We start from the raw sequence: 24,061 nt of genomic DNA on the forward strand, positions 1-24,061 counted from the left end.
CTTCCCCAACTCTATGTGCATATATATCAAGATAGGGTAGTAGATTACAGATAAAAGCAGTAACACTGACAAACAAATCCAAGACTTCTTAGCACTTCTTAAACTCAAATGGGTACGTAGCATAACGTGCTGCAAATGTAGCATTTTGCCAAAAGAATCTGCAACCACGCTAGCTTTTAGCTCAATGATCTTTAGTGAGCTTCCCAYTTCTCTATGGAAATTCGTATTTGTCATTTCTCCTGCCATTAAGAGTCCATAAATGCAGTCCATAAATAAATAAAGTTTGCATTAGTAAAYAGAAACAACATTTTGTTGTGTAAGCCAATTTTGTTATGATTTCAGCTGCTGAAGTTTTATAAAAACTAACCATGATTTCAATAACTAGGAGCTAGGTTTGTTTACTGACAAACTGTTAAGTTAGAATGAGGTTACATTAAGAACAGACTAAAAAAAATTCACAGAACTAGACAAACTTACGTGGTTACTAATGCTAATCTTCAGGATATGACCATCCTGGCAGKTCTCCCTTTAAAAATCACTTTTTCCTGAAAGCATTAGAAACCTCTGAGACTCTGATATACCGATATAAAACTGGTGTAGCTACAGTTGTAGGAGTGGCTGTAGCTTCAGACAGCGCAGCAGCCCTCACCGTGCCYGAGTGCACTGCTGCACAGAGCTAAACCTCCAATGCAGACCGACCTTCCAGAGATGCTATTTTTCCTATACACCTGCGCTGAGCTTTACCTTCCAGCAAGTCACTTCGCAAGGGTGAGGACACAGTCRCCTCCTGAGTCACTGCAGCAATAATGCCTTTTATGGCTGTGGGCAAAACGCATTTTAACCTCTGGAAACGCCTGAGAACTTCTTGTTACACCTGCATGAAGTAGGCAGGGACCACAAGGTRCCCCCAAGAACTAAAGGGGAGAGCAGGAAGGAGTATGACAGCAAAACTCAAAGTGCAAGGAGGAACAAGTCATWCCGGCCTTTCCAATCTCCTTGAACGGGCAGGGAGCTTGTGACAACTTCACCTTCTAAAATATACCGAGCTTCAAAATAYGTAAATACTTAACATTTGCCGTTGGTTCTAGAGTTTCATGGCTGCTGCTGCATAGTCTGCCAGACTATTTAGCATCATTATTCCATTTCAGGAAAATAAAATAAAAAAATTCTATATATTTAATAGGTCTAGCTAAAAACACATCCCCACTGTGTGGATTATCCCACCCCAGCAGACGGGTGAGACGGCAAGTTAAAGCAGGGCTGCCTAATACTAAATGMTTCTTCATATACAAGGCAGAACTGCAGTTAGTCAAAGCTGTCTTTTTAAATATGGCTACAGTAGCTAATTAAAATAGAAAAAGGGAAGGGAGGAGAAAAAAAAAGGAGAGAGGTGCAGACTGCCAGAATAAGATTAAGATTTCAATTTACTATGTGGCTTTGCATCATTATCTAAGAAAATGCTTCTCCTACAGCAATAATACAGGGCAAGAACAGCCTTCTTAAAAGCTACAAAGATGCCTATCAGGATAGGCAAAACTTAATACCAGTGCCTATAAGGAATTGCTTCCTTTGGGACCTTCCCTCGTTTAACAGCACAAYGTGCAACTGCACCCAGCACCCTCAACCCTTACGTTACAGAAGGTTACGTGGGCAAAGAGGTAGAACATGAAAAAGAGACRTGAAGGCAGACAACAAGATATATGATAACTGACAAATCTGGCTACCAAGTGCATGGCACTGCTGGAAGGGTATGGTTTCAGCTGGTCTTCAGACAGTTTACTTCTAAAGCCACTATCGYATCTCTTCCATTTTACGTGAGTTCTAACAGTCTACCACAACTGRTTTGATAAATTTCTTAATCCTTATCAATATTTCATGTTTTTAACCCCACAATTGCTATATAATGTTTCTAAAAGTACACGGTTGTGGAGCCAGTATCAATTAGTTGAGAACAAAGCAGACATCTTAAAGTTACGGGAATATTCTCTAGCTGTACCCTCAAAGAAGGCTTTTCTAGCCACTTATTGCAAAAATGGAGAGAAAAATAAAACTTTTGTTTTACTTCCTTGTMAGAAATAATCCCTAGTGTTTAAGCTGACAATAGGCATTTTGCTTTTTTGTAGCAGTTACTGTCACATCCTTTCACTTGTGCTTGAAGGGCTTGTGCAGCCGTACATTAATCATGCTGATACTGATTGTAGGTCAAAGAAAAGAGAGAACAAGTTTTTTAGTCAACTGATATGAAAAAAACACATTCAGAAACAAAACTGGGGAGGGAAACAAGGGTTTGTAAATATAGGATGGCATTATTAGGAAACATCTGAGATAGGAAACAAAACCTGAAAGCTATAAGAAAAAAATGACTTCCCCTCCAAGAGGCAGAGAGCCTCACTGYGATGCCTGTCTGAATTTACACGGAGCTTGCCAGTGCATTTTCCAGTTATTAGTTCTCATCCCTTACAACYATAACGCTTTTGAGTCCATATCTTATTTCTGCCATTTTCCTCACCAAGATTAGCACATGGTAACATCCCGACCACAGACAAGGAGGCAGGAATGGATCTCCCTTTGGAGGACTGCAGACAGCTACGCCGTGGCAGCAGAGCTAATGGCCCACGCGGGCAGCCCGTCCTGGCGGCGACCAAGAGCAGGGCATCAGACTGCTGGACTCGAAACTCCACCATTTCCCAAAAACACGGCCTCTAGACATCTCAGGGCTCAGGTTCACAAAGGGGTGCTGGAGGGGGGCCGGTTATTCCATGTCGGTGGCCCGTGGTGGCTGCCGGGGCGCAGGCCGCGCTGCCTCCTCTCAGGGCAGCGGCGCCGCTCCCGCCTTGCGGCTCCCGCCTCGCGCCACCACGCGGCACCAACGGCCCTCACACGGGCCCCTGCAGGAACTCCCTGCAGAAATCAAACTCCRTTCACCAACATTATCAYCCCCTGCACCAAGGGTATCACAGAATCACAGGATGGTTGAGGTTGGAAGGGACCTCTRGAGATCACCCAGTCCAAGCCCTGCTCCAGCAGGCACATSCAGAGCTCGGGGCACCYGGTCGCATCCAGGCGGGTTTGGGAGATCCCCAGAGGAGCCTCCACAGCCTCCCTGGGCAGCCTGTGCCAGGGCTCCGTCATCCCCACTTGTCAAGAATTTGACGCCTGCATTATAAATTGCTCAAAAAAATGCCACCGATTGCTCTGGCACTGGTCAAAGCCTTCTGTGAGACATTAAAAGGTAGAATTTCCATATGAACATAAAACTTTGTTCTATCAATTTGGCTAATAAATCTCCCCATGTTTGGTATCATTAGAGTAACTGAGAAAACAAAGAACAGTCTTACAAAATACAACAGTGATGGTTCATGCTCCACATAGCACAGGAGAAGGGGAAGCCCAAAACTAATACTGAAAAGCTTTATATTTATGACAATTCTTTCCATAGCTCAAAGCAAGCCAGCATTTCAGTTCGTATTTTTACTTCATTATAGCAAAACAAAGTCTAGGAATACAAATCTCATTTTCTCTCTCCAGATCCACTACTGCCTGATTTGAAGGCTTCACTTTATCCTCCAGAGTATTAACTGTTTGCTGAATACCTCCCATTTATCAGTTCTATGGACCATATTTTGAAAAACAGAAACTTCTTCCAGCAGAAATAGCAGAAAATAGTCTATCAAGGCACAATGAAAAGCAATCCTTGGGAGCAAATTGAATCAGCAGTTCTGCCAAGCTCGGGGTTAAATCCTGCTTATCCCCTGACCCCTCAAGTGTAATAACAACATTCTTGTAAGAGATGACCCAGTTTATTACAGACATTTCTGGCACTCTGCCAGGCACCTCATAATACCCACTGTGCATGCAGTATTTGTGGTGCAAATCTAGTGTCTATAATTGGTATGAGTAATTACATTTCAGTGGAGTGTCCTTATCCTGTCTTTTATTACAGCCTCCTTTTTTTAGATCATTTTTTAATGCATCAGTAGAAAAAGCTTCAGGCCATGCACACAAAAACTATCCAGAATTTTCAGATTAATAATAAAAGGTCTATTTTAAAATGAACACAGGGAGAAATTATGAAATGGTGATAGCAGTTCTGGTGGAAACTTCATAAAGTTGTTTAGTAAATAAGAAATGTGTGCCAGAGGACCTGACATGATGAAAGGCTTCTCCCCAGAACTATAGCTTCTTTCACGAATTATATGACTTTTATTTATGGTAGCTGTGAGCACAGTAATCTCAAAGCAAAATAAAATCTCTCACAACAAGTTTCTATACTGGAGTCGACCCAGAGTGGACTGACAACTGGAATATTTACCTTTCAGCCAGCCAGAGAAAGCAGAGAAGCCACAGACTCTCTAGCTGTGTCCTCCATGACATCACCATCTCCAGAAAATCATCGAAAAAGGCCATGTTTAACTATCAGAATGGCATAACATCAAAATGCAAAAGTTTAGGACAAAAAGCCTCTACTTATTCCAGAGTTTTTCTTACCCTAGTTATACACATGTTGAACAGAGGCTAGAGGACCCAAGTCAAACATCTAGGCTGATCCAACCTACGGTCAGAGGCTTTAACAAAGCAGAGATGCAGAGTATTCAAAAAGGTATCAAAGCTGTAGGTATAACGARATTTTTGTTTGTGAACAACAAACATCTGTTTGTGAAGATGTGAACCTGCTGGTTTCCTGATACTGCATTTCAGACTTGATATCAAGACCACTACAATTACCTTGAATTAGAAATTTTAAACCTCCCAAATCTCACTGTCTTCCAAAATGCCAAAAGACTTAACATTTAAGTGACAAAAATTATTCCTAGCTAGCATACCAAATTACAGTATATCTCCCATGTTTGATCAGAAGTGTTGTACCATGAATACTAACTGCTCTAAAGCATCAGATAACTTAAAAGGACAGTTACTATGCTCAAGATTTATGAGGACAAAAATGAAGATTTCGATCCTTCTAATTCTTTTTAGTCCATCTCTTCTAATCTTTTCCGAAACCTTGCTAAACTTCAACCACCGTAAAAAAAAGAAAAAATTAATGCATCTATAAAAGGTACATTCATTTTACATACACCATGACAGAAAACAAAAGTTCTGCAATTTCCAAGTTTATCCTTATCAAGAACTAAAGGGTGACACTTCYTAATATTCTTTATATTCTAATATTCTTTAACAGGCAGGATTGTATCATCTTACAGGATCGCTGAGCAGACTAGCCAGGAGTTTTGCCGGAGTTTTGCAGAACTGCACAGCTTTTATTTGTCTCCTGATGCAGCTGAAGGACAGGGCAAGGAAAACAAAACATCATGACAAAAGATTAAAAATTCAGAGCATCCAAAAAACAGTCTATCCATTTCAAACAAAACAGAGATTAGTCTTTGTGCTGTTTGAATGGCAGTAATTGCCATAATCATAGTTCTGCAACTGCATCCATTCAAATTCTGTGCCTTTATGTGCCTTCTTAAAAAAAAACAAAAATAACATTTGAAATGGAAGGATTTCAGAGAGAAGCTTTTTTGGTTTTGTTCTTAAACAAAAACATGTGCATGCCCTGTTTTAGGCTGCGAAAGTCCATCCAAAGTGCATCTCATCTTTGGTTTTCTCCTAACAAAAAAAGAGGTCAAGAAGTGCATTATATACAGACAATACATTTAACAATCCCSACATCCTGCCTGACTGCATCAGGATTCCAATTTGGATTCGAAGGTCTYGGAGTCTACGTGTTCATTTTGACCTCTAAATTTTGCCTTGGCCTTAGCCTCCTAGGTCACAAGAACAGAGTGCCATTACAAGCAAGCAGCTCTTTAGAAATCACACAGCAGAAAACAGTTTCTCTTCTCCAGGCAGAATATCTGAACACTTGCTAACATCCCAGCTTCCTGTTCCCTTACAAAATATTTTCTAAGTAGAAGCTCTCTGTTCTAGACCACAACGAGATGATGCTTTCCTTAGTGCAACTGCTGACAAATACAGCTGGTTTTTATTTCAGAAGTTAAGAAAATTGCCCTGAGACTATGTGAAAAATAGGACCCTGTGATCACTCAATACAGTATTATACCTTCAAGAGCCTTAAATGGTTATTAGTTTAAAGGTCACATGGAATCTATAGTAAGTTCAGCAAACATGGACTGACCGTGGGCAGGGCAGCAGGAAAGAGWGAGACATTTTGTCAGGATCATTTTACCCAAGGCTGTCACAGCTTAAACTTCAAACCTCGTGGCTTGACCTGAGCAGCTCTGCATACGGCCAGATCAAAGCCTTATAAATATCATAATTCAGGGTACTTAACAATAGAAAAATGAACATGAAGTTAACTAGTCAATGACAGCAAACAGCAATCTCTACCTAACAGTATTTCCCAGACCAGATTGACAATTAGATGTAAAATGTATTGCTACAGTGAACACGTTCTGTTGCTTTCTAGAGCTTTCTTTTTGAAAAGCAAAATCTATCCACATGGTTTTCAAGCTCAGAGTTCACAGAAGCCAGCTTTACTTTTACCCTTAGCAAGGCCTGTCATTCAGAAGTAGGTGAGAAAAACRTAGTAGTAACACATTTTGTTACAACTATCTCCATCCAACTCCTGGGTTATTTAAAGTCCTTAAATGTTATTTCAAGTACTTCTAAAAATGATTATACTCCTCACAGARCAGTATGGGCTTAGTCTGACAAACAGGGATTTTTTGGCAGTAAYGTGAGCTGAAAGTGTCTGCAGCTACCTCTGCTCATCCTGATTTTGCATCACTGTCTGAGCCCCCTGTCCCCTCACTGCAACTGTTCATATGGCTGCATGACAAACCATATGGTTCATCTTGAGCTAACACAGCAAGATGTTCCCCATTTTAAGAACCGACTATTTTCAGCTTGGTTCATTTTCCCAAGCTGGCCTTCTTCCTGATCGTCTATGGTAGCACAGACGATACAACAGGGCTCAGACAAGAGCTTCTTAAACACTTTTTCTTAGTGGCATTATTGGCTATGGAATTCCGGTCTAAAGCAGGAACACAGAGGAACACACCTGAGCTCTGTCTTTATGGAAACCTTCAATAGAACAGCAATATTAACCAAAGAATAAGGATGAGCTACCCTCATATTCCATTRCAGCATTACTTAAAAGCAAGTTTGGGATTAAAGCTAGTTGTTCCACAAGGTGGTGTGGTAGGAACTCAAGTGATGCTGATGTTCAGTGTGTAACCAGTCATGTTTGATCAAGTGGCTTGAAACTAGAAGTACATSGTGTTTGTACATGATAACTTCACATCTCAAAGCACTGTTATCTGAAATTGCAGAAGATAGATTTGTTGAATCATATCCAAAATACTARACATTAGAGAATGTATCAAAAAAGCCAAGATATGTTGATAAAACATGAGGTTGAAAAAATATTTTATGGAAACAAATATTGACTGGTTTAACTGTGTTAACCACTTATCACTTATTTTTAAAGGATGTGGGTGCGAAGGACTAAGAAAACCCGTAACTTAACTGTGGTTTCTGGTTACACAAATGAACAGGCATTCCCATATCCTTGAAGACTTCAAGCTCTCCTAGAAATTTCATCTGTGCTTTCTGTCACGGATCTAACATGACGATCATTCCATACAATGTGGGTGCTGCAAAACGTGGGACGGTGCCACGCTGCTCCGCGAGCCAGGAAGTCCCTTCCTGAAAGTGCAGGTGGTTTTGCAGAGCTCTCCCTCGCCGTGCTCACCGGGCACACACAGCCTCCGGAGGCCAGGGCTGCCCCACACACAGCCCGGCCCTCGGCCGAGCCGCCACGCTCCTCTTCATCCTCTCACCCGCTCCTGGACTCCAGCTCAGCACCTGACCCCCACGGCTCCCGCTAGCTCTGCCTGCAGACCACACGTGACTTACTCCGCTGAAGMAAATACAGAAAGTTTAGAGACCTCAGCTGACATTGATGACCCCATTTAGTATTTAAAGACATGAAGGGTAATGACTCCAAGCACATTTCCCTTGTTTAAAATGCCATGCAAGTCTCCTTTTCCCTGTGGGCAAACTACCTCCTCTCACATCCTACTGGTCTTCCCATTAGCACTTCCCCAGCCCCCTGTAAAACCCCACTCCTCTCCATTCCACCATAGMCCACAAAGCACCCAGCTCCCTGACTACATCGTAGATTAAAAACTCCAAGTACCGTCTTGTTTAAACAGCTGCAACTATGCCTAAGTCAGAAGGCAAATACAATTGTCAAATAAGGGTAAATATTATCCTCCAGAGTAATTTATGGAGAGTTCCTGATAAAAAAAGAGGTTTTATTCTACTCTTCATACCAATAGGTACCCACCGTTTGCATTTTACGCTGCACTGTGAGGACTGCTGTAGGAAAACACTGGCCTTTGCCCATAGGGTAACCTCCATATCCRTAACAGACTCCCTGCAGCAGCTTCTGCAGTTCTTTACATCAGCACTTCTCACTCGGGTGCATTCTCACACGCTGATGTAACGAGTAATCAGTGGAACAAAATAAGAAGGGGGAAGGGAAGCAGTTGCACAGTAACTTCCTAAACATAAAACCATCTGGTGCTGCATCAGGTTGGCAAGGGAGTGGGAGAAGTAAAAAGGGAAAGGGATGAATAGCAGAAGTGACTCATGCAGGCACTTGAGGACAAAATAGCTTGAAAAGCAGTAGTTTACACTGAAAAAACAGGTGATTATGTTACAGTTTAGGGAGAGAAGCGATGCTAATGCTGCTACTGATGTTAATGGAAATGCCTTCCATTAACTTCAAGGTTTTGAACATCTAAAGCTCAAGCTATAGAAGGGTGAAGTTGCAACGCTTACCCTCAAAATAAGAGTTGGTGTACAGCATGCTGTGGGGAAAAAGAGCTATATTTGAAACGCCAGAAGAAAGTGGAACCCCCAGCCATCCCCCTGGAGACCCCACTCACTCCTGCAGAGCTTTCGCTTGCAAACGCGAGTAGAGCAGCACAGCAGCTTCCCCCACTACGGAAGACTCCAGTGAGCTGGATCTGTAGCTCCACAGGAGCTAAAATGTCTTTTCCTGCTGCAATACAGAGGGGCTCCCGTGCTGTCCCAAGCCTCAAGGAGGTCCATCCCCACCTGGCCTGTCTCTCACTGCCTCCCCACCATAAACACACCCTAAGKTATGGTCAGGCCCAAGTGACCTAATGGCTTGAAGTCCCTGCAAATGTTTGGTGACTCATTAGTTGGCACACAGAGAAAAATAAAAACTGATGGAGAAGCACAATGTGATCAATTGTCTTTCAACACTAATTATTTGAATTTAATTCTGTCCAAGAGGAACATAAGGCATCACAGTCTGAACGACAGCAAAAGGACTTAAAAACCTCTGGATTTGTCATCAGTTTGCACACCATTAAAGTTAAGGTGTCCTCTCTAAATACTATACATTGATGATAACAGGAACTGGAGAGAAGACGAAAGATTTGGGCTCTCCAGAGCTGTTCTCAACACCTAGCAGGTGAGGGCTGCGGGCGAGAGCAGGACAAGCCCCGCTGTGCCCGGCTGCAAAGAGCCTCGGCGGGAGCTCGGCTTGTATCCTGCGGCCCCTGCTCGCGCTGGGCTCACGTGGAGGGCACCTGGGGACGTTCCGAGATGCTGGTTTGCTAATAAAGAGGAGCAACTTAACAGCTTGCAGCCACTTCTTGCTGCCCCACTTTCCTCGTTGCTCCCAGCCACATGCTCCTGCTGCTCGCTTTGAGCTGTCTCTGGCACTTATCTGATCCCTATTAAGTACATTCAGCTCAGTAAAAAGACAAACTCAGCAGAAGAGATGTCTATCAGACAGGTCAGACGGTTGCCCTGAATTACCTTGCAACCAGAGACGAGCACCAGCGCTGCCAACAGGGCTGACGCACCAACAGGAACGGGGGAAAAAACCTGCTTTCAGCCAAAAAGTGAAACTGTACCCTAGGACACTGACAAGCTGCTTGGTGCTTTCAAAAGGCATCAGATGGCAGCAGGAAAAGGTGATTTCAAGAAGAAAAAGGCTGTGTTTATATAAGCCTACTCAAGAGAACTAGGACTTTGAAAAAAATAAACTGGTGGAGTGAACAGCAATAAGATTTGTATGAAGTACTGCTTCCTCTGGAGGAGGCCCTTGCTTGTGAAGTGATACTACCAAAGTCTGAATAGAAATGGACTCTAGTTGGCACCTCTCACAAGTCTGAGAAAAGRAATTAATGTAATTTTCTGTTCTTTCACTGTTAAAGGAAACATGAACAAACTAGGCAAAGGTTTCTTGAACAGCCAACAGAAACAACCAAGGAGCCAACAGCAGGCAGGGCAGAGAGGAGGCGGCAAGGGCAGGTTCTCCCACTCGCTGGTCATCCACAGCACAGGCAGCCCCACGGTTTGGAGGCGACCACGGGGCACGTTTGGCTACCGGGACAGCCGYCCCCCTCGTTACTGCTCTTGATGTAGCCAGGCCAATAAGGAACTGCTTCTTGAGAACATCAGAGCAGCTCAGCTGCACCATCAAAGCTGCCGCTGTAGGGTACGTTCTCATGGCAAGCAAGCAGAATCTATGTGCTCTGCAAACAGGAGCTATGGGACTGCTRCCGAACTGGAACACTGGGCAGTAATTGAACCGAGGAGATAGAAAGCGGTATTTTCCTGCAAAAGTTGTTTCATACCTTGWATTATGCTTTGGAGTCATTGATGAATCAAGGACACCAACCTGGCTGATTCTGCTTCAGGTAAAATAACACGTGTGGGTTGAATTGGATTTGAGAAAGCMACTTCAGACAGCAAGGACTAATGCCGCGCATGCACACATGGCCACTGAAAAGAACTGTTACTCTCCTAAGCATTCAGTTGTCTTTCAATTAACAACCACTTCATTTTCACTATAAAAACGTGCATTCTGGGCTCCAAACTCTTAGTTCTTATTTATTCAGGCATTATAGCTAATTTCACAGTTGATATACCTGGGCGTCACATTACTTAACGAAGGGTAATTTTGACCTGCTTTTAAATCTACAAATCAGCCTTATGGTAACTGAAGCATTTTATTTGCAGATTATACTTTAACTAATATTAAAAATGAAATGTACATAACCTAAATATACTTGACATTTTCAAAAATGCATATATAAACTTTTCATTCCCTCACTCAATTCATTAGCTAGTAAAATGGAAATATACTTACTGCTCTTTTTCTGGAACAACCTGTAATCCAAGGCACAGTAAGGTTTCCTGAAATCTGCATGGATAAAACGGAAAATAGAACAAAAAAATTAACAGCTTAGGTCACTATGAGAGCTGGTAATACCGAGTAGCTTTCACAAGATTGCAATATTGGGCGTTCAGTTCTGCTAACTGTGTTTAAGTCAGGGCTTTAGATGCAAATCAAAACAAAGTCTYGCTTAGTCTTACTGTTGTAAAGAAACTCAAAGTAAGGCTAGAAATGTTGTAACTCTCCAAGCTTTCTTTAGATGAAGGTAAACTCACACCATGGTATCTCAGATATATCTCTTTTTTTGACTGTTTTTAAAGTGCTTCAAATTACAAGCTTTCATTTCAAATCTTTCACTGAGACTTGATTGTAATTGTATATTGTTAAAGGTAATATCTATTACAATAGTAATAGATAGGGTTTTTTCCTTAATGAATTAGGAATTACAGGGCATTAGATTCTTACTCCTAAAGTGTCAAAAGATTTGCAGTGAGGCTCTAGAAAAAAGCGCTATTCTTATTCTGTGTGAACAAAGAACCGAGCCTAGTAAGGCACTAGCAGTTCCTTGGAAGGCCAATGCAGGCAAGTTCTCACAGACATGATGCCAAACACAGTGAAATTCATCTCAATTTCTTGAAAAAGATTATTTGAAAGACAACGTACATAGGAATATCCTAACTGACCCCACAGGACAAGGCACAAGCCGAGCCTGGGGGTTGCTTTTCCTGTCAAAGTCCCCATCACCAAGACACATCCGCAGGTTTAACATTAGGCTTAGCCCATCCGGGAGAGCTACAGCAAGCTGCAAATATGACAACCTAAAATCCTCATCCCAGAGGGCACATTGTGGCTCCCGGGAAGCGGGGACAAAGAGAAGCTCCTGCAGATGCCACGGAAGGCTCCAAGGTGCCGCAAACCCTGTGCGCTGCCAGTACCAAAGCGTCACCAACGAGGTCACACGGCAAGAAGTCCTCACGGAACCTCCTTCCCGATCCTTCTGTGGATTCCCCAGGCCAAAGGCAAGGGGCTACTGCAAATTCCCGGGACCCACGTCCTACTCTTGCTCATCCTGTCTCCAGGAATGGCTCGCRGCCCCTCCGCAGCCTCCTGCCCTGGGTTCCCCCACAGCTCCCAGCTCTAGGGAAGTCACTTCAATCACCCAAATCACTTCAACATGTCCCATTTCCAAAGCAAAGACCACAAAAAACTCCGAGCTCGTGAGCCAGGATCCTCGTGGTCAATCGCTGGAAAAAATCTGTACCTTCCTATTCCGCTGCACCAGCTACAAGGCCTAGATTCTTTTCCCCTAGAAAATAACAGGGTAAAATTGGAAACTCTGTGCCCCAGCGTGCATTGCATAACAAAACAAAACGTACACAAATTGCAACAGTATTTTTGCTCCTTAAGGCTAGGAGGAGAGGAAAATAAATCAGTAGCCACTCCTGAGGACATTGATCTAGGAAGAAGAATCTCTCCAGTTCGTACAGGCAAAGCCAGGCTGAAGGAACAGAGTAAGCAGCTCGAGCAACGTGCTTGCCACAACTGCTCAGGCATCGAAATGGAGGATTTTATTAAATTTACTCTTCGGCTACATTAACATGAATTTGATTAATTGAATCAGTAAGGGAGCTATAACTAATTGCTAATTAGATTCCCCACCAATGTATAACAGTAATTACTTCATCAAAACACAAATCACACATTCACGACTGTAAAAGCATCCGCTTGGATGTTCGACTATTCCAACAGCCAAGTAACTCAGGTTTAGGCCATTTTTAAAAGTAGATTTCCCTAAGTTAAAGATTTTCATCAGAAGCTTGATAAATTAAACACACACATTTTTTGAGATATTCTAGCTATTTAAAAAAATTAAACCCCCAACTCCCCCAAAATCTAAAGTAAATCTAAATGTCACGTGAAGCACAGAAGTGCAGCCATGACTTTGCTTTCTGTTTAAGGGATTATCTCTACTAACAGACACAAACAGAAGACAGCATGCAGAAATAGGAACCTATCACTTATTAATTTCCAATTTTCAAACAAAACAGTACCTAACTATGACCTTGTCTTCAGGAACTGAATACAGAAATAAACTGACAGATTACCTGGTAATTATTTTGGTTTTGTGACAGCCTCAGTTGACTCGAAGATGTAAAATGAGGAGAAAAAGTACTTCTTGGAGGATTAGCACTGTTATACAACGTACTGGGCGCTGTATGTAGTGAGGTCCGTGCAGGTAAGTGGTAGTCTCTGTGGGGATAGAGCACGTTGTCAGGCCCGTCCCTGGCATTCCCCATCTGGGAGCTGCAGCTCGCGCTCCTTCCCGGCCCGGACAAGGCTGCACTTTGGTTCTCCGCTCGAACAGAGCTGTTATTTTCACAATATCTCGAATAGCTTTGTATCTGTGCCCCCATGGAGGCGAGTTCCTCTTCTCTGGCATATTCGTCCTCGACGTCCCCGGTCTCCATCGCGATGGAGAGGCAGGTGCCTTCCAGGGAGCAGGGCCTCTGCGCCGCGCCGCTGCCCACCGCCCTCGGCGCTTGATCCGTCACGGCCAGAGAAAACACCTCCCGGATTTCCAGGTTTTGGGTGCTACAGGAAGGGTCCCTAGCGCCAGCCCTTTGGCCGAGCGGGATGTGGGAGGCAAGGGCTGCGTGTTCCGTTTTCTGCAGCCTCGGGCACCCCACGGGTTCAGCTTTGCACGGCCTGTGGCAAATCACCGGCTTCTGAGGTAACACCAGCTCCGCTGTCTGCACTGAAGAACCACTGTAACTTTTCTTAGTGTGACTATAAATGGAGTTGGCAGAGTTCAGTACGCTAGTTTGCCTAGACAAAATAATAGTCTTTCCCCCTACTAACAGGGAAGCGTTTTTACAATGCGGGACTTGCCGTCCTATAGGGATGTGCTGCTGCTGAAACTCCGCATCGCTTTTTCCCGACAGTTTCGGGATGGCGTTTTTATGCATTTCTGCCACTGAAGCATTTGTCTGCTTGGCGGATCCCTGCCTGCCAGACGAACTGGCAGGGCTGTATATACCAGTAACTATCACATCGTTATTAGAAGAGGTCCAAGCAGACTGTTGGCTTTGGGATCGCGCAATATTTACCACATTCCTTACGGCTGCCTCCGGCGGCACGGAGGGCGCAGCAGGGCCAGCCCCGGCGGGAGCGCCCCCAGGCTCGGCCGCGCTCTTGCTGCTCATCTTCCTCCTTTTATTGCCAACCCACGTCTGCAAACAACCAGCAACAATGAAAACAAACATAAAACAAGGGATTAAATACACAGAAAAGTTACAGATCTCATTTTTAAGCTGACCTGATGAGAGCTTAAGTGAGCAAGTTGAGACCTAAGTTCTTGAGCGTGTAGTTCATTTATTGATTATGCAGAGCCAGTACAMCACAGACTGGGGATGCTCACAGGCTTTGGGGTTTGTGCAGCAGGGCAGATGAGAATGCCAGTCTCAGTTCCAAGTTCCCACTTCCTCAACAACCCAGGGAGATTCCCTCGTGCCTCCTACACCAAAGCTAAGACCTGCTCCGTCAGTCCCTCTCTGCATAATTCCCCTCAAATTCCCTTTTTTTGCATGTGGCACCCTGATATGCAGAACCATCACTGATGTGTGTGTGTGTGTGTGTATATATATGTATACGTATATATATACATATATACACACACACACACACACACACATATATAGCTAAAGTTTTATAATCAAGTGGCTGATAGACGTGACCTTCCAAACAGCCTTGAAAAGAACTCTTGGATGCACATGGAAGAAAAGAGCAGAAACCTCTCTTTCTGTTGAAAAAGAAAAAATAAATAAATCAGATTTTGTAAGTGTTTACAGCTACGGACTAGTTCCTCCTCTGCCACCTGCCCAAATCAGCACCRTGGGCTTTTGAAAGACACAAACAGACAAGATGAGAACTAAGGGGACTGGGTTCAAAGAGAAGTTTAACGTTCTGGATATTTCTGAAAGTGACAAAGAAAACAAGGATTTGTGCAAAAAAACAGTACTTAGATTTTTCAAGTAAGTATTTTTTTTTACTTCTATGACAGATGCACACAAGATAATATTTACTGATAATTTAAACACATGGAAAACTTGTCCTACAAGGAACTAATTAAGATATAATTAAAGGAACTTAATGGAAAACATCAACTTCAGTGTTTTGAGATAAAAAGCTAATGGCTTTTTATCTGGCTCTAATACTGGAAGTGTAGGAAGCACCTAATCTTATCCTGGGAACGCTGACGCTCAGCAGGACGGGACCTGCTCAGCTCCTTCCCCACAGCGTGGCTGTACAGAACGAGAGGGCACAAAAGAGCAGGGCAGCAGTGCCCAAAACTAAAAATAAGCATTTTTTGAGCATCTGCTTTTGCATCTGCTTGTGCTGGTTACAGAAAAATAAATTAAGAAATCAGACACACATGACTGCATATATAGATACGATGAGACTCTGTTCTGTACCACTCTGCATATCATGCGCTGCACTCCTAAAAACAAACCCAAGCAAGAYCTCAACACGCACCAAAACAAAGCAGTTCATTTAAGTCTCCCCCATCCCCAAGCCAGCAAACTTCACTGAGTGGCTACCTTGGATTTTCGGTGCATTGCATGAAAGAAATCAATTTTCCTGCATATACTGATGCCTATTTAATATTTGAATACCTTTCCTACAGCAGAAAACCCATGCCATCACACAGAGCCATGCTGAAGTCTCCAGGCCATTCTTCCTCTTGCTGTCAAATTTTATAAGACACCTAATTTAAGGTATGATTTACTGCATGCAGTAACATCTCAGTTAACAGGGATAAAGTCTGTTTTCCTTCTCAAAAGCAAGATTAGGTACACAAATGGTAACACACATGATTAGCCACAGATCTTATTTTTCATTTATTGTCTACAAAAAAAGCAACAGAAGGCAGATCCCTCTTCCTTCTTCTCAGTCAGTAAGCTTGCAAGCTAGAAATGATAATTACATGGCAAATTTTAAGCCAGTAGAAATTTCCCTCCAACTTCTCCACAGTGTAAAACTAAAAGCTAAGGTTTTTCTCCTAGTTTTCCCAAGAAGAARTGCATTCAAAGAAATGCACACAACTCTGCAGCACTGTTAATGACTTGGGATTAAACCAGAGTTTATAACTCGAGTCAGGCCTGTCACTACTGAAARAGTCCCATTCCCCTGCCTGCCTCCCAGCTTCCTGCTCCCACTTTTTCCCAAAAGCAGCTACGACCCCCCACCTGCCTGATCAGTTAGTTCAACTCCCCAAAATGGCATAAAAGTGAATGGGATAAAAGAAAAATAAAGTTGGGGTCAGGTTAGGAACTTGAACTGGGTTGCTCTSAAATTAAATGAATGCAAGAGATGCTCGGTACAAGAAATAAAGAACAGCCCAGCAGGAAGAAAGGAAAAAGTACAAATCCTCCCACTTTCAGCGCCGCGAGACACTGAGGCAGAGAAGAATTATGTAAAACTATAACCTTAGGCGGAAAGGGAAGCTCCACATTGTTAACACTCTGACAGGGCATTAATGTGAGATGAGACTGGGCAGTCATTAAGTACAAAATATCCCTAAGAGAAGGGACGTGATCCTTTGTTTCAAGCAAGTGCTGAACGACTGTATTTTGGAAGCAGCCTCTCCTGGGTAACACTGAAAGTTCTTAGCTGTTATTTGTAAGAAGAAACTCCTAGAAAGGACAACAAATCAAAAATCCAGATATTAAGAAAGTTACCTGGTATTTAGGAGATCTTGGTTTTATGTTCCCAGCTTGAATCAGGCACAGAAGGAACTTCACACTCTCCGACAATCTAGATACATACCATAAAATGGCTTTCAGTGGCTCTTGGCCAGTAATTTTGACCAGAAGTTCTATCCTAAATCTGAAAACCAGATTTCCTTGGGAAATCTTTCAAGAGATATGAAAGAATGATGAAGCTGTAAGTGTTCTGACAACTATTCCTGTTGTGGGGAAGGGACCCTCACAATACCCCATGGATACCTTCTTGGCACTCAGCAATCCTAACTAGGAAATCAGACTTGCACWACTTGGAGCTTTACCAAGACACAACACCAACGTTTCATGCCAAGACATAAAGGAGCAGTAGAATTATCCTGTTACTAACAGACAAAAAGAGGCTGTCAGGGCCTCCGTAGTTCAGATCATAAACTTGTCATAAACTTGGAGAGGCTTAGGCATTTTCCCCTGAAGGAACTCTTCTGTGCCTCTCAGTTTCAGAAGGGGCTTTTTGTTTTGTATCACAGCTGTAAAATCTGTATAGATTTTTTTTTTTTTGGTGTGTGCTTTGTTTTTAAACACCAAATCATAAATAAGTCTTTCCTTATTTASAAAGAAATCCTGATTCAGAAAAAAAAATACATTTGTATTTCCACTGCTGTCAATATCTGCAAGTGACAGTGGCAATTCAGGCATCATTTTGGTAGACACTGTGTGGACAATACAGTCCTAGCCCTTGCTGAAGAGTTTAGCAGTGAGAAGGAAAAACATAATTWAAAAAAAAAGTGTATTACACATTATTGCAGGGAAATAGAGAAGAAAAAAAAGGAGATAGTGAGAGTGAATGAGGCAGGACTGGCTCTAGTTCCTTCAGTCCCTAAAGGAGGAAAGAACAGGCCCTGACAGTATCACCTGTACCCAGACCACAACCGTTTGCCCCTTCTAGARCCTTTGAATTTCTGGCTGGTTTGGAGCTACCTCCCATCCTTAGCTGAGAAAATAAGTGCTTACTATTCCTGGAATATGTTGAGGAAAGGGAACCCAGATAAGAAATTGGGAACAAGAGGGTTCTTTCTCTTAGTTGCTCATCAGTGAAAGCATCAGTAGAGATAACCAGGGAGGTTCTACCCTGATCTCCTCACTGCCTAGTGCTGCAGGGACTCCCGCTGGCTTCACTACTGTTGTTTTTCTTTCAGCTAATGCTTTGTGATTTCTATTTCTGTGCTGAGACTGCAGCCATTTTGTTGTCTAGCGTTTCACAAAGGGATTATTATTTCCCTTCTCGTGGAATTCATAGACCCTGGAAGAGATCATGTTAGCACTAGGACATTCTCCATTTGTAAGAGAAGAATGTACTCCCTGTAACTAACCACGAGGAGCACAGTATTTATGCTTTCAACAAGGCACACAGACGTGACAAAGCAGGTCAAAAGCAGCTCCTGTCTTTGATACAACACACTGCACACACATTTTGCACACATCAATCCTGTTTGCAATTTAAAGAAAAAAGTCCCTCCTCGTGCAATACCCAGGCCTCTGCTAAATAYAGCAATTACGTGAAAACATATAAATGAAAACAAACTAGGAACAGATTCACTGGATAAAAATGAACATGTCATACAGTACACTGAAGTCTGGTTTTAAAGACAAGTATGAAGGTAGAGGCTCCAGCCCCCTACAGATACTTTAGGTAAAGAAATCCATGTGTATAACTTCAACATATAAATTTGGAAGGCCTCRGTACTTACCCTGACTACACTGAAGTCCAGTTTAGTTTCTTGTGCACACTGYAATATGAGCTGAAAGCAATTTTTACTTTGATTTGTCATTCCATTCTCATAATAACGCTGCAATATCCTTTGTTGTTCTACAGTAAATACAGAACGCAGGTTCATCTAAAAATAAAAGAAGATACTCTGAAAGTTGGAATAAAAACCGTAACACTTGCAGAATGTACAGACTGTCATTTATGTTTGCTGTGACAATCTAAGTGTTCTCTTCTTTAAAGAATCCTATACCGACACTTTTACTTAATTTTCCAAAGAACTGTTAAACAATCTTAGCAATCCATTTGGGACAGGCTCAAGTCAAGTGAGCAACACGTCTGGAGCAACATGGGCAGCCTTTTGCAGTGTTACATTGGGCGGCTAAGGCCAAGAACGTCAAATTTCAAAGAAAAAGTTTCTCCCGTTAAAAAAAACAAAAACAGAAAACATTTGCAAAGTGGAATAACACCAGGTGCTACAACAATATTGGCAGGTTTTGGTTACCCTCTCCCCCCAAAAAAGGCAAAGTGTGAAATAAAAAATAAGGTGACAGTTTGGCACAAGTGAAGCCTCCACCGCCTCGGACTTCAGCGAAGGTGACGCTCCACGACAGGCTGGGCGCTGCTCATCAGCAGGCTGGGCACTCCTATTCAAGCTGGGCATTCCCCATCAGGTTGGGAATCCCTGTTCCCGGTGCCGGGTCGCGCTGGCACTTGGAGCTGTGATTCACGAAGGGCAGCCCAGGGATGGGTCTGGCTGCGTCTGGTCCTTCCCACATCAGTGGGAAGCCGTGAGGGGCAGGATGGACCACCCAAATCCCAGCAGTGCAGACAGGGGTTACTGGGAAGCTGTCCCAGAGGCTACAGAGTTGGTGGAGGCTCCTTGGCAGCTCCGAGCGCTGCTCAGGGAGTGCTCGCACCGAGCTCTCCCAGCCGAAGGCAGCATCCAAGTCCCGCCGTCCTCCCGCCGCTCCGCGGGTGACACGGAGCTTTCCTTCCAAACGTRGGTTCCTGCACGGGCCTCTGGCCCCAGTTCTTCCTTGAGGCTCCCAGTCCCGGGCACCACTAAAGGCAACAGGCGAGGGGCTGCCCGTGATTCACCCACCCACCAAACCTGCGCGGCGCCCCGGGCTGAGCGCCCAGCAGAGCCGACCTCTCTCTGCCGTCAAAAGGAATTCATGACRAGCTGCGGAGGAGACGATTATTAACTCATTACCAAATCCATCAAGTTCATAAAAAACTACCCTATGAAGTTACAAACCGTCTTCAGATCTCCCGTATGGAGAAGTGGATACAGTCATCCACTGACTTATGTTGCTTTTAAAGAACACAGTAGAGTCAACTCTGCATTTTTCCTCCATCCACACAACTGTCAGGGCCCAGCTCCCAGCTCGGTACCTTCTGCTCTTTGAGCAGGTTCATTCAGCTGCAATCAGCCCCTACAAATGACGTGGAACCAGAGTCTGGTTCAACCGACATTTCATTTCTGCAGTTCCTCTTAATCACTTGGAAATTACGTCCACCAGGCAGATCCTTGTAAGATGCCCAACTCCTTTAACTTTCAAGTCKGACCAAGTACAGCTCAAGAGTTATCTGTGCAGAGACCATCAGAGAAGGGTTGAAATAAAACACACGGCAGGACCTGACCAGCTTGCTTTGGGGTTCAGGGTATTTTTTGGTCATTGCCTGTAGTGATTCATGACTTAGGGCAGAAGATTATTACTAACATTAGTATTARTCTCTGCATGCAATCTTAATATAGCAGGATAAAGCCATCCCTGGCACACTGATTTCACAAGAGGGCACAGAAGGTCCCTTCCCTTACAGGTTAAATAAACACTCTTAATACAACACCTGTAAAGCACAGGGAGAGATCAGTTTGCTACCACATTCGCGTGTGTTCAAGCCACAGAACATGACAGAGCATTGCAGGGCTCCGGGCACTTATTCAGAATATTGTAAGCAGTACCCTGAGTTGAATAAATCCACCAGTGAATGCTTGGAAATGTCATTGACCATTCACACAACCCCCAAACCATCCCATTTCACCTACTCTTCCATACCTGTCAGACCTAGCAATTTATCTACATTAAGTACAATAAGCACTCAAGTGTCTACAACAGCACAACTGTGCCATCTTTGAGACTACAARTTATCCTGGGCATATTTATTAAGGTATTAACATTTCCAAAGGAAAAAACCCCAATGTATTCAGTAACAATGTCCACAGTTAAACAGAATAAGATATTAACACATTTTCTTTAATATGTGAGACTCTTTATCAAGAGTCAGTGGAGTTATACATAAATTAGAGTCAGAATGATGACTTTATTATGTAGTAAAGTAGCTGATTTAGTATCAGGAGAATCACCAGTTAATAAATCTTCRTGATCATCTCAGAATTACTCCAAAATCTCAGTATCGAGTCTTTCTCCCAATTTATGCACCTTTGAAACAGGTGCATAAATTGGGAGAAAGGATTCAGGATTTCTCACCTTCATCTTGAACCTCAGACACTAAGTTAAAGAGCCACTTGGATTTCTGTCATAATTGAACATTGTCTTGAGAGGCTCAGAAAGCAGGCGTGCATCTAAACACGACTGAGAGCCCCAGTGTCCAGGTGATGGGCAACACACTACAGCTGCAAAGAGAGCTCGTTACAGAAAGGATTCAGGTTTATTAAATGAAGGCAACGTGGGATGCAAAGTGGAATTCCACTAAACACCCAAGTCAGACTTTCATTTTAGTAACAGAAAGATGACTTAGTTGTAGTTTGAAGGACTGCACATCCGTGTTTTCGGAAAATAAAAGAGTAGCTTTGTCCAGGTAGGCCGCTGGCCAAGTGACAGCRCAGAGAGCCCACCAGGGATGGAAAGGCAGGTTCCTGCAGCTCTTGCCTCCACGCTCGCTACACCTTCCAGCACAAGGAACCTCATGCAGTTCTCCAGTTCCATGTTCCTTCCCCTCTGTAAGCCTACAGAGAAGGGCATTATTCCTCATTCCCTCTCTTAACTGAACACTAATTAAAATAATAACGATAGGAGGAGGAAAAAGAACCTCTTCTCCACATGCCGTGATCAGGGAGATGAAAACTGGSCACGAGCCTTGGAGGGAGCCAGCCCCAGGATGTGACTGATGTGCTCTGACGGGCAAGGCAGAGCTCGGAGTCCTGCTCAACCACAGCCCTGCCAAGGACCATCCCACCAACACCCCTGCACTGCAAAGTGCTCAYAGGGCACGACCTCAATATTTTTAAGCACAGTGTTCAAGCAGTTTTTCCCCTCGTATCCACCCTCTTTGCCTTCCTGTGGCAAAACGGCTCACAAATGGAGAGGGGAGAGCATAGAAGAATTAAGGGGGACTTGCTTTTGGAGCAAACAGTGCATTCACCTGATGAAACAGGTACTTAATGTAACAATGAGCCCACACCATTTGCCAGAGTCCTGTGTTCCTGATTCCTGCTTAAGAAATGTGTGTGCAGTAGTTAGGGAGCTGTTCTGTAATAACTACTTCAAAGATCTGAAAAAAAAAAAAATTCTATGGTCCATCACATCCCTATAATTTACAGTATTATAGTCTAAGCATCAATTAGTCTYGACATTAAGCCCATTGGAAGCACCTAAAAAAATTTAAATCTTGTAGCTAGTGCATTGAAAACATTAATTAATTTGGCAGATAGGAAATAAACCCCCCACACTTAAGGGCAGTCCTCTTATTCCAGCAATTCACATCCAAGACTAGAATCTGCTAATTATACTTAACAAGGAATTTCTACTTAGGCTATAAGCTAACACAAATAACTAAACATAAAACTCTACATCACAAAAGTGCCAGGGACTAACACAGAGATAAAAAGGAACAGGCAGTTTTGGAGAGATTTTTTTTACATCAGCAACAAGCAAGTGTTTATTAAAATAAAAAGTCATCTTCCACAAATCCAAAAGCCCATTATTTTAGCCTGTCCAGCCAGAACAAGTACAACGGAAAATCAGCATTCCTTCAGTTTGTTTTTCCCTACAMAAATCTGCAGCAATAGGGAAGAAGTGAGAAGGAAAAAAAGATAAAAAAGCACCAGCTGAGATTAAACTGCAACTAAGAAATCTATTATACGTATACATAAATAATAGAAAAAAAGCAATAGTCTAGCAGGACAACTGCTTCCTTCTCACTCACTGCAGCAGCTGCAACACTCTCTCCTCATGATTCTTCTCACAAGATCCAGATCTTTGATAGTGATAAATTAGAGAGTTCTCAGCAACTTTAGTTTACAGTATAACCTATGGCCGGAGCTGACTCGGGCACCCCGTTAACTCTGTCCATGCAGGCGAGCCCCTGGCTTCGCCCGGGTTAGCCACGTGTTYCAAGCTAAGCGGGGACACATCTGCAAGGCCTGTGTTACACCCCAGGAAGCAGAGGACAYTGGAATCCAGTTTCTCCCTGGGGATGCGGGCTGCTTTAAGATGCCGGTTTGGATGATGCGCCGCTACTTTTGGTTAGCGCTTCAGTTAGGTGTAGGGGAGTTCACTAATTACCAGTGGGATTTTTCTCATAAAAGGTAAAAGCAGCAGAAGTTATGAAGTGGTCCTTGCCACAGGATGCTATGGAGCTATATTATAACGAGAACACTCTCAGATATTTTGGCCCAAGTCTGGAAAACTAGAGACCAGACACAGACATCTGATCACCAACCCTGTGAATACCAACCATAATTTAACAAAAACACTGGAATAAATATATASTATGGGGATGATCATGACCATTCGAAGAACACTTCAGTTCTGCTCAAGAATTACCATTGCTTACAATTAACGCCTGTGTTTAACCACAGMGCACAAGCACCTGCTGTAATTTAACTAAGAGCAGTTTTTTCCAGGAGGGAGGGCACGTGCGGCACTACAGACACCCCGAACCTGCTTTGCCGACAGCTCGCACCCCAAAATACAGCACTACTTTAAACTAAGTGCTACGCAAAGGGGGCCGGATAGTCACGGGCGCTAAGAGGCAGCCTAGCTCCGAGAAGGGAAGCACAGCGGCCGTCTCGCCCGCCGGCGGGTGCCCCTCTGCACCCACCGGACCCGGCACACGCCTCAGCGCCTAACGCAACGCTCAGCTCCAGGCCTGTGCGCACAACACCTAACACCACCACTCCCCACACAGCACCTGGAAGAATACACGAGTTTAGCCCAATTATACAGGTTTAACCCAACTCGTATGGAGCCCGGGAGCCAGATAAACGCTGGCCGGGGTCCGTCGGTCCGTCCGTCCTGCGGGCAGCCCCAGGGCCGCTCGCTCCGGRCCTCGCGTGCCCCGGGGCAGGGCCTGGGCAGCGGCCGTGCGCATGCGCGAGCGGCACGGCGGCGGGGCGCGCGC

At 43.7% G+C, this 24,061-nt stretch overlaps 1 protein-coding gene across 3 annotated transcripts in view; it reads right to left on the bottom strand.

Annotated features, from left to right (window-relative positions):
- Nucleotides 1-23,960, bottom strand: part of HDX (highly divergent homeobox) — a 40,178-nt gene extending 16,218 nt beyond the window's left edge. Inside the window, exons 1-4 of one of the 3 annotated variants that reach the window (XM_026035973.1) lie at nt 23,899-23,960; nt 18,675-18,821; nt 13,291-14,415; nt 11,159-11,212 (exon numbers count right to left, since the gene is read on the bottom strand). In XM_026035973.1, the coding sequence (XP_025891758.1) occupies nt 11,159-11,212; nt 13,291-14,415; nt 18,675-18,821 (1,326 nt within the window). In that variant the 5' untranslated portion in view covers nt 23,899-23,960. Of the gene's footprint in view, nt 1-11,158; nt 11,213-13,290; nt 14,416-18,674; nt 18,822-20,089; nt 20,407-23,851 lie in introns of those variants that run through there. The other 2 variants (XM_026035972.1, XM_026035971.1) reach the window with 2 other exon arrangements.
- Nucleotides 23,961-24,061: the final 101 nt, after the last annotated feature.

Source organism: Nothoprocta perdicaria, unplaced genomic scaffold (genome assembly GCF_003342845.1).
Source record: "Nothoprocta perdicaria isolate Ctin4 unplaced genomic scaffold, notPer1 scaffold_17, whole genome shotgun sequence".
NCBI lineage: Eukaryota > Metazoa > Chordata > Aves > Tinamiformes > Tinamidae > Nothoprocta > Nothoprocta perdicaria.